The following is a 9291-nucleotide window of genomic DNA, read 5'->3' on the forward strand; positions in this document are numbered from 1 at the left end:
ACCGGAAGCGCGGCCGGGCTGCTGCGGCGCGCGGCGTGACGCCACTTCCGGCCGTTCGAACGGCCATGGCGGGAGCCGCGGGCGGGCGGCGCTCGGCGGGGGCGACTCCGAGGGGTGAGGGGGGCCGGGGGGTGCCGGGCGGCATTTGGGGGTGGGCTGGTCCCGAGGGGGATTTGGGGCGGGGGTGGGGCTGGGGGCGCCTTGGGGGGACCCCGAGGGAATTTGGGGCTGGGGTCGGTTCACGGGCAGGGCTGTGGGCCGGGGGTGTCCGTCCTGCGGCTCTGGGGGGCCTCTGCGGGGTTTGGAGTGTCCCTGGGGCGGTCCCGGGGGTCGCGACCCTCGCCCCCCACCACGCCCCGCACCTTTGCCCCCGCAGTGCCGCGACACAGCTCCGAGCGCTTGGTGGTCTCGTCGCCCCGGGGTGGCCCCCCCTGGGGACCCCCACCCCACAGCCCGGTGAGTGGGGGGCTGGGGGCTCTCAGGGGCATGAAGAGGGAGGTCCCAGTGGGTTGTGGGGGGTCCTGGGGGGTGTTCCAGGAGCCCCAGGGTTTGGGGGGGGGGTCCCGGGGTTTTTGGGGGGGCGTCCCGGTTTGGGGGCTCACAGACCCTCTCCCCTCCCCCACAGGACTTGGACCGACCCCGACGGAGCCCCCGGGTGTGTTGGGGGGGAGGGGGCTGCGGTGGGGATGGGGGGGTCCTGGTAAGGCCGGGACCCCACCCTGCCCTTCCCTCCCCCACGCTGACCCCCCCTGCCCCCCTCCACAGCTGCAGGCCCAGAAGGAGAACGACCCCTGCCCCTCCCCGTCCCCCTGCCCTCCCCTCTCCCCGCTCCCCTCCCCCATTGCCTCCCGCGTCCGCCGCTCCTACAGCCGCCTGGAGCCGGGGGGGGGCGCCCCGCGGGGGCTGGGGGGGTCCCCGCTGAGCCCCCTCCCCCTCAATCTGCCCCCCGAGCCCCCCCAGATTCCCCCCCTCGACCTGCCTGGCATCAGCGGCCGCCCTGAGCGCAGGAGGAAGAAGAAGGTGACGCCCATTGACGTGAGTGATGCACCCTGGGACCCCCCGGGACCCTTCTGTGCCCCCCCTGTGCCACCAGGACTCCCCTGTGACCCCTCAGTGCCCCTATTTACCCCCCCCCAGACCCCTAAAATGCCCCCCTAAAGTGCCAGGAGTCCACGACCCCCTCAGCATCCCCAGACCCCCCCATGGATCTGTGGGACCCTCACCCCTCTGACCCTCCCCCCTGCCCTGCTGCTCCCCTCAGCCCCCCTTTTCCCCCACTGACTCCCCAGTGCCCCCCATTCCCCAGTGCCCCCCATTCCCCCATGCCCCCATTCCCCAGTACCCCCCATTCCCGTGGCCCTATTCCCGTACCCCCATTCCCCAGTGCCCCCCATTCCCGTACCCCCATTCCCCAGTGCCCCCCATTCCCGTACCCTCATTCCCCAGTGCCCCCCATTCCCCCGTGCCCCCATTCCCCAGTGCCCCCCATTCCCCAGTGCCCCCCATTCCCCCGTGCCCCCATTCCCCAGTGCCCCCCATTCCCCAGTGCCCCCCATTCCCCCGTGCCCCCATTCCCCCGTGCCCCCATTCCCCAGTGCCCCCCATTCCCCAGTGCCCCCCATCCCTGTGCCCCCACTGCCCCCATTCCCGTACCCTCATTCCCCAGTGCCCCCCATTCCCCAGTGCCCCCCATTCCCGTACCCCCATTCCCCAGTGCCCCCCATTCCCGTACCCCCATTCCCCAGTGCCCCCCATTCCCGTACCCTCATTCCCCAGTGCCCCCCATTCCCCCGTACCCTCATTCCCCAGTGCCCCCCATCCCCGTACCCTCATTCCCCAGTGCCCCCCATCCCCGTGCCCCCCAGCTTCCCCGTGCCCCCATCCCCGTGCCCCCATTCCCCAGTGCCCCCCATTCCCGTACCCTCATTCCCCAGTGCCCCCCATCCCCGTGCCCCCATTCCCGTACCCTCATTCCCCAGTGCCCCCCATTCCCGTGCCCCCCAGCTTCCCCGTGCCCCCGCAGCTGTCGGAGCTCGAGGCCTGGGCCTCCTCCATGAACGCGCAGTTCGAGGAGGCCGAGAGGTTCCCGCTCGTCGTGGAGTGACCCCGAGACCCCTGGGGCCCCCCCGTGCAGGAGGGACCCTCGGGGGACCCTCCAGACCCCTGTGGGACCTCTCCAGGCCAGAGAGACGCCTGGGGACCCCCACGGGACCCCCACGGGACCCTCGGGACTGGGGGGTCCTTGTGCGGGGACCCCCCATGCAGAGCCCCTCTCCTGCCCTGTGGGACCCTGAGGTGAGACCCCCGTGGGGGGGGAGGGGCCCCACACGTGTGGGACCCCCGGAGCTGTCAGCCCCCACCCCGCCCCCCGTTTGTTGCCCATTAAACGAGTTTTTGTCGTGGGTCTGCCGTGTGATGACGTAACTCGTGACGTCACAGAACACCAGAAAAGGGTTACTGTCTCTTTAAGGGGGGCGGGGCGGCGCTGCAGCCAATCCGCGCGTGGCACGATGACATCACCCACCTGGGAGGCGTGGTCATCGCCAAGCCACGCCCCCAGAGGCGGAGATTGCGCGCCCCGGACCCCCAAAATCCCCCCAAAATCCCCCCAAAATCCCCTCGTCCCTCCCCCAGCCATGGAGCCCCCCCGAGCACCTCCCACCCCCGAGCTGGAATTTGGGGGGCCCTGGGGTAAGGGGGGGTTCAGTTTTGGGGGGTGGGGGCACAACTGGGTCACTTTTTGGGGAGGGGGAAGGGAGCTCCTGATGCCTTTGGGGGCTGGGGGTGTCGAGAGCCTGGGGTCCCCTTTGGGAGGGGCTGGGAGTCTGGGGTCCCCTTTTGGGGGGCTGGGGTCCCCTTTGGGAGGGGCTGGGAGTCTGGGGTCCCCTTTTGGGGGGCTGGGGTCCCCTTTGGGAGGGGTTGGGAGTCCGGGGTCCCCTTTGGGAGGGGTTGGGGACCCCTTTGGGGGGAAAGGGGGCACCCGGCCCTCAGACCCCTTGTGGGGGTGGGGGGGGAGTGACCCTTTTTTGGGGAGGGGGACACACCCAGGCCCCTTTCCTTGGGGGGTCCCTGGGTCCCTTTTTGGGGTGGGGTCTCACCCGCCCCCCCCAGGCGCGGGGGCTCTGACGCTGCTGCTGCCGCTGGGGCTGGTGGGGGTCGTCAGCGCCTGCGTGGGGGAGGGGGAGGGCTGGGGGACCCCCGCCCTGGCCCTGCCCACGCCCCCCGCCCTGGCGCTCGTCCTCGCCTGGGTGGGCGCGCATGCGCTCGGGAGCTGCTGCAGACCCCCGAGGGTGAGTGGGGGGTACGGGGGCTTGGGGGGTGGGGGGGACTTGGGGATTCGAGGGGCATGGGGGGTTTTGGGGGGTGGGGAATATGAGGGGGATTTGGGGGGGATGTGGGGATTTGGGGGGGCTTGGGGGATTTGGGGGGGATGGGGGGATTTGGGGGGGCTTGGGAAATTTGGGGGGTGGGGGATATGAGGGGGATATGGGGATGCAGGAATTTGGGGGCGCTTGGAGTATTTGGGGGGATTTGTGGGGTGGGAGATTTGGGGGGTGGGGGCACGGTGGGGGTGGCTTGGGTGGTTCCAGGGTTCTGCAGACACTGAGGAGGGGAGTGGGGGGGGGGTCCCGGTGGGTCTAGGGGGTCAGGGCGGGGGGTCAGGGTGACTCTGCTGTCCCCAGAGCCCCGGTGACACCCCAGGACCCCTGCGGGACCTCGGCTGTGAGTGGGGGTCCCTGGGGGCCCCTCTGGGGGGGCTGGATGGGGGTCTGAGCCCAGGGTCCCTCGGAGGGGTCGGGGGTCCTGGTGGGACTCGGGGGGGTGGCCCAGGGTCCTTTTGGGGGGTTGGGGGTGGGCTGGGGGCTCGGGCGTCCCTTCGGGGGTCGCAGCTCTCCCTGCCGCTGGCTCAGGGCTCCTGGCGCTGGGGGGGGCGCTGGGGGGGGCTCTGGCCCTGGGGGTCCCCCTGCCCCCCCTGTGCCCCCTCCTCCCCCCGCTGGCGGCGGCCGCGTCCAGCGTCGCCTTCGGCCTCGGGCTCGTCCTCCTCGCGTGGCGGCGACTGCGGGGGGGGGGCACCGGTGAGCGGGGGCCTGGGGAGGGGATTTGGGGGGCTGGGGAGGGGATTGGGGGGGTCATGGCAAGTGGGGGGTCTGTGGGAGGGGATTGGGGGGCTCGGGGGTGGCGGTGGGTGCTGGGGGGCCAGGCTGGGGGGCTCTGGGCGTCCGGGGGGGCTCTGGGCATCCGGGGGGGCTCTGGGCATCCGGGGGGGCTCTGGTCATCCGGAGGGGCTCTGGGTGTCTGGGCACTGAGGCTGCGCCCCCTCCCCCTCCAGGACACCTCGTGTATGAATTCTTCATGGGGGCAGAACCGGGGTCCCCGCTGGAGCCCCCCGAGAGTCTGCACTGGGAGCGGGTCGGGCTCTGCGCCTGGGTACGGGGCACTGGGGGAACTGGGGGGCACTGGGGGCGACTGGGAGGAACTGGGAGCAACTGGAGGGAACTGGGAGCAACTGGGAGGAACTGGGAGTGACTGGGGGGTGACTGAGGGGAACTGGGGGGCACTGGGGGCGACTGGGAGTGACTGGGAGGAACTGGGAGTGACTGGAGGGAACTGGGAGCAACTGGGGGGAACTGGGAGAGCTTCAGGGGGACTGGAAGGGGCTTGGGGGAAGAGTGGGTGGGCACTGGCAGGGGACTGGGAGAACACCTGGGGGACACTGGGTGGGTGCGGGGGGTACTGGGGAGAACGGAGGGGTGGGGGGCCTGGGCCTGCTGCAGGCAAACTGGGAGGGACTGGGAGCACTGGGACAAGAGGCGGGCCCGGGAGGTTAACGGGCTCTTCCCCCCGTTGTTCCCCGTCTGTGTCCCCCTGCCTTTGCCTCCCCCTTTGCCCCCACCGTGTCCTCGATGTCCCCCCAGCTGCTGGTGCTGGCGGCAGCTCTGGGGGAGCAGCAGCGGCTCTGGGGGTCCCCGTCGCTGCCCCTCGTGCTCGTGGCGGCCGCTCAGGGGGTCCCGGTGCTGCGGCGCCTCAGGGTGGGGGGCGCGGTGGGGGCGATGTGGAGGGGACCGCACGGGTTTGGGGGGGTGAGCGAGGGGAAACCACACATGGGGGGGGTCGAGGGGCACGGGGGGGAAATTTCCCCAGGGGAGACAAGGGGGGACCCCCAGGGCAAAGGGAACCCCCCGGCCAGGGGGACCCGGTGGGGGAGGCAGGGCTGGGGGGCTGCGGGGGGGGTGGGAGGACACGGGAGGGCTCCGGGGGCTGTATGGGGGCAGTGGGAGCGTCTGTGGGGTCTCCGGGGGGTTTTGGGGTCCCCCCGGGCGGTGAGGTGTGTTTTGGGGAGGGGGGTTGTGGGCTCTCACCTCTTCCCCTTCCCCAGGAGCTGAGCAGGAATTCCCCCCCCAGCCCCGGGGGCTTCCTGGGACTCTTCGGGGCTCTGGCCTGGGGCCCTTTTGGGGGTCCCCTCCCGGCACTGCTGCTCCTGCGAAGACCCCAAAACAGGCTGGGGGGAGCCGGGGGGGCTGCCTGTGGGGGGCTCTACGGTGGGCACAGGGGAGCACTGGGGGAGTTGGGCAGGGACTGGGGAGCACTGGAGCAGATTTGGGGGGGAACTGGGGGGAACTGGGGTTCATGGGAGCACTGGGGATTAACTGGGGGAATGGGGGGGGCAGCAGGGCCGAATGGGGGTGGGGTGGGTTCAGGGGGAACTGGGGGGATTTGGGGGGTGTCAGTGAGGAGCTCGGGGGAGTCTCGGGCAGTCTGGAGTGCCCTGACATCTCCCTCCCCTTCTCCCCCAGCCCTGGGGCTGTGGATCTTCCACGGTGCCACCACCCAGAGGAGCCTCTTCAGCCATGACCCCCGAGACCCTCGAGTGGCCGGTGAGACCCCCAAGCCCTGGACACCCAAACCGCTGAGGATCCCCAAATCTGGGACCCCAGAGACTCCCATTTCCCTCCCAGGTCTCCCCACAGTCCCCACGGCCACAGGGCAGGTGCTGCTGGCAGGGGGCTGGTGGGGGCTCGTGCGACGCCCCGATGACCTCGGGGAGCTGCTGATGGCCTTGGGCTGGACCCTCCCCTGCGGTGAGACCCCACCTCACCCTGCTGGGGCACCCCTCCTTGGCTGGGACCCCTCCAAAACCCTGTGTCCCTCCTGAGCCCTCCCAGACACCCGAGCCCCTCCAAACCCTCGCAGACACCCTGAACACCCCAAAATACCTCCCCCCACCCTGCAGCCCCCCGACATTGGGACCTCCCCTGACCTTCGCAAACACCAGATGTCCTGTCCCTGCCCCACTGGCACCTCCTGGGCATCTCCCCCCAAACACCTGGGTCCTCCCCGCTCCCTTCCCCAACACCCAGACCCTCCCCGCTGCCCAAGAGCCCCCCAGCCCTGGGCCCTGACCCCCGTGTCCCCCCAGGGCTGTCCCCGCCGCTGCTGCTGCTGCTGGCGGGGGCCGTGCTCCGCGAGCTCCGAGCACTCGTGGGGGAGCGGCGGCAGCGGCGCCGCTTTGGGGGGGCCTGGGGGGGCCTGTGCCAGCGTGTCCCCCACCGGCTGCTGCCCCTCGTCTACTGAGGGTTCCTCTAAGACCCCCTGCGACCCCAAGATCCACAGAGGGACTCCTTGGGACCCTCCTGGGATTCTCCACGTTGCCTGTGGAACACCCAAGCTCACCCCCCCATCTACTGCGACGCCTTCAGGACCCCCCAAACTCCCACCCCCAACCACTGACACTGCCAAATTCACGGACCTCTCAAATCAACTGAGGGACCCCCTTGGGACGCCCCTAGCTGCTGAGGGCCCCCCAGGTCACAGGGGGTTTCACAGCCCCATTACGGTGGATAAAGGAAAAAAAAAAATCTTGTCATTGAGTCTTGGGGTCTGCCCTTCTTTTCTTTGTTAATGGCCGTGTTCATTAGTGCCCCCCTTCATTAACTAGTTTTCCCCTTCACTTATCACTGCCTCCTGCATGAATAAATGCCCACATCCATCAGCACCCGCTTCTAATAAGTAGTGCCCTGTTCATAAACCAGTGCCCACACTCATTAATTATCGCAAGGAGCTTGTTAGGCAGGTCATCGACAAGAAGGGTCTCTGGTTTCTTTGGGATCCAGTTACTCTCATCCATCCCTTACTGCACAGCTTTCCCAGGCCACTTTCCTGGGCCCTCTGTTAGCCCAGACCATTAATTAATTCTAGATCTCTCCAAATGGTATTTAATCTCTTGTTAGTCCCATCCCTAATGAGCGTCATTCCTAGGCCTGTTTTGTGGGATGTTCGTTAGTCCTGGCCCTTAACGAGTGGTTCTGGGCCTGTTTCGTTGGGTCTGCCTCAGTCCGGATCACCGATGAGCAGGTTCTCTCCTGAATCCACTTCCCCGGGGTCTCGTTAATCCCCTCCCTTGGTGTGTCCTGTTCTTAAAGAGTGTCATTTCTCGGACTGGTTTCCTGGACGTTGCTTAGTCCAGCCCTTAATGAGCCGGGATCTCCTTGGTGCCATCGCTTAATGAGTCACGGCAGGCACGGTTTCCTTGGACCTTCGTTAGTCCTACTCCTTAAGGAGCAGCTTTCCCGGGCCTGGTTCTCCGGACGTCCATCAGTCCCGTCCCTTAACCGGCTGCTTCTCTCCCGGGGCTGTTTCCTTGGGGTCTGCCCATCTCAGTCCAGCTCCTCGATCAGCTGCCGGCCCCGCACCCCCTTGTCAGTACCGACAGCCGGGGGACCCCCGAGAAGCTCCTCATCCCTCTCCACGCGGGCCCCGTCCGTGACCAGCCAGGGCGTCCGCTCCTCCCTGGGGGGCGGCCGGGGGCCCCCCCAGACCTTCTCCAGCCCCTCCCTGATTTGGGCCACCGCCGCCTCCTCCGCGGCCACCTCGGCGTGAACCTCCCGCGCCTCCCGGGCGAGCTGGGCGAGCTCCTCGGTGGCCCCGCGGCTCCAGCTCAGCAGGAAGCCCACCTTCCTGCGGGCCCCTCGGAAGCGGCTCCGCTCGGGGGGCGGCAGCGCCCGCGCCCCCGCTCTCAGCAGCCGCCACAGGTGCCACAGAGCCGCTGCCACGTCGGCGCCGGGGTCGCGGCCGTCGCGCCCCTCCAGCAGCTGCGCCACGGCCAGGAGCGCCCCGCTGTCGCCGAGGGGGCTGAGGGGCAGCCCCGCGGCGCGGGCGTCGCGCCGGGCGCTCAGCAGCGCCTCGGCCGTGCTGGCGAAGGGGCGGCGGCCGCGCAGCGCGGCCGAGGCGGCGACGGCGGCGTCGGGGAGCTCGGGGAGCAGCGCCTCGTCCCCGCCGTGCAGGCTCAGCGCGAAGGCGTACCCGAACAGCGCGTTCGGCAGCTGGAACCGCACCAGCGGCGACGGGGCGGCGGCGCGCAGCGCGCTCAGCGGCGGCACCGCGGCCGGCACGGGCGGCGCGGGGCCGGGCCGACCCTCGCCGCCCTCCTCCTCCTCCCCCTCGGCCCCCGAGCCGTCCCCGAGCTCCTCCACTCGCCCCCGGCCGCGCCACCACCACGGCCGCCACGGCGGCAGCAGCGCCGCGGCCTCCCCGGAGCTCAGCAGCCGCCGGAACCCGTCGCGCTCCGCCTCGCCGAGCCGCTCCCACAGCCCGCGGCTCGCAGGCCGCGCTGCATCCCCGGGCTCGCGTCCTCCGCGCAGCGCGGGCAGCGCGGGGCTCGGCGGCGAGCTGCGCTCAGCGCGCAGCGCCTCAAGAACCTGGTCGCGGTAAAAGGCCTCGGCGCAGGGGCCGTGGGCGCGGTAGCAGCGCAGGGAGCAGAGGCGGCCGTGGCAGCGCGGGCACGTGTAGGGGGCGGCGGGAGCGCTGCAGAGCCCGCACGGAGCGCCCGGCCCGGCCGCCGCCATCGCCGCGTCTGAGCCCGCGCCGCCGCCGCGCCGCGCCGCGGCCAGGCGCGCCCCGCCCCCCGGGGCGATCGGCCAATCAGGGCTCGCAGGCCGGAGCTCCCCGCCCCTCGGTCACTTTGCGCCACTCGGGCTTTTCCGCCCTCGATCGGGTGTTTCCGTCCACGCTCGGCCCCCTTTCGGCGGCCGGCGCTCTCTGCCATTCGGGCGTTTCCGGAGGCAGTCGGCTCTTTTCGCCGCCGGCCGCCGGAACAGCCCCGGCTCGCTAAAGCGATCTAATTAACGCTCCGCTGATTAGCGCGCTGTCACGGAGCTCCCGGACCCGAGGGGCCGGAGCAGGCGATGCTCTGGGTGACAGCTGAGGGGGAAGGACGGCGCTGCCTTCTCGGCACCCTCGGGGGTGGCAGTTTATCACAGAGCCCTGTTTGTCGCCGGGCTCATTATAATCAGG

General features: G+C 70.3%; 3 protein-coding genes across 13 annotated transcripts; 2 read left to right on the forward strand and 1 right to left on the reverse strand.

Moving 5' to 3' along the window:
* The first annotated feature begins 43 nt into the window (after window positions 1-43).
* On the forward strand, window positions 44-2404 carry LOC110480992 (sororin-like). Its single transcript, XM_085563995.1, has 5 exons — window positions 44-114; window positions 377-456; window positions 626-655; window positions 766-1035; window positions 2024-2404. Exons 1-5 carry the CDS (start codon window positions 66-68, stop codon window positions 2102-2104), a joined length of 510 nt encoding a protein of 169 aa, XP_085420121.1. The 5' UTR covers window positions 44-65; the 3' UTR covers window positions 2105-2404.
* An 11-nt stretch (window positions 2405-2415) lies between these two features.
* On the forward strand, window positions 2416-6869 carry LOC146764845 (delta(14)-sterol reductase TM7SF2-like). Of its 11 annotated transcripts, XM_085563991.1 has the most exons (10): window positions 2416-2691; window positions 3112-3290; window positions 3684-3723; window positions 3912-4076; window positions 4331-4428; window positions 4917-5030; window positions 5378-5540; window positions 5796-5876; window positions 5958-6080; window positions 6419-6869. In XM_085563991.1, the coding sequence occupies exons 1-10, from the start codon at window positions 2511-2513 to the stop codon at window positions 6571-6573; spliced, it is 1299 nt and encodes a 432-aa protein (XP_085420117.1). In that variant the 5' UTR covers window positions 2416-2510; the 3' UTR covers window positions 6574-6869. The 11 variants fall into 11 exon arrangements, with proteins under 11 accessions (XP_085420117.1, XP_085420113.1, XP_085420110.1 ...); XM_085563987.1 differs by having other exon boundaries at window positions 2416-3290; XM_085563984.1 differs by having other exon boundaries at window positions 2416-3290; window positions 5378-5876.
* Window positions 6870-7047: 178 nt separating this feature from the next.
* On the reverse strand, window positions 7048-8858 carry LOC110480998 (zinc finger HIT domain-containing protein 2). The gene has a single exon (XM_021549397.4). It carries the CDS (start codon window positions 8841-8843, stop codon window positions 7656-7658), a length of 1188 nt encoding a protein of 395 aa, XP_021405072.1. The 5' UTR covers window positions 8844-8858; the 3' UTR covers window positions 7048-7655.
* Window positions 8859-9291: the final 433 nt, after the last annotated feature.

This window comes from Lonchura striata, chromosome 31 (assembly GCF_050655825.1).
Source record: "Lonchura striata isolate lonStrDom1 chromosome 31, ASM5065582v1, whole genome shotgun sequence".
Taxonomy (NCBI): Eukaryota; Metazoa; Chordata; class Aves; order Passeriformes; family Estrildidae; genus Lonchura; species Lonchura striata.

What these genes read in the sequence shown, in the direction of transcription:
- LOC146764845 (XM_085563983.1), top strand. Translation starts at nt 2,511, where the DNA reads ATGACATCACCCACCTGGGAGGCGTGGTCATCGCCAAGCCACGCCCCC. An exon ending in GCTGCTGCAGACCCCCGAGG is followed by an intron (nt 3,291 to 3,683) that starts GTGAGTGGGGGG and finishes TGCTGTCCCCAG; the next exon opens with AGCCCCGGTGACACCCCAGG. An exon ending in CGGTGCTGCGGCGCCTCAGG is followed by an intron (nt 5,031 to 5,377) that starts GTGGGGGGCGCG and finishes CCCCTTCCCCAG; the next exon opens with GAGCTGAGCAGGAATTCCCC.
- LOC110480998 (XM_021549397.4), bottom strand. Translation starts at nt 8,843, where the DNA reads ATGGCGGCGGCCGGGCCGGGCGCTCCGTGCGGGCTCTGCAGCGCTCCC.
- LOC110480992 (XM_085563995.1), top strand. Translation starts at nt 66, where the DNA reads ATGGCGGGAGCCGCGGGCGGGCGGCGCTCGGCGGGGGCGACTCCGAGG. An exon ending in GGCGGGGGCGACTCCGAGGG is followed by an intron (nt 115 to 376) that starts GTGAGGGGGGCC and finishes TTGCCCCCGCAG; the next exon opens with TGCCGCGACACAGCTCCGAG. An exon ending in GACCCCGACGGAGCCCCCGG is followed by an intron (nt 656 to 765) that starts GTGTGTTGGGGG and finishes CCCCCTCCACAG; the next exon opens with CTGCAGGCCCAGAAGGAGAA.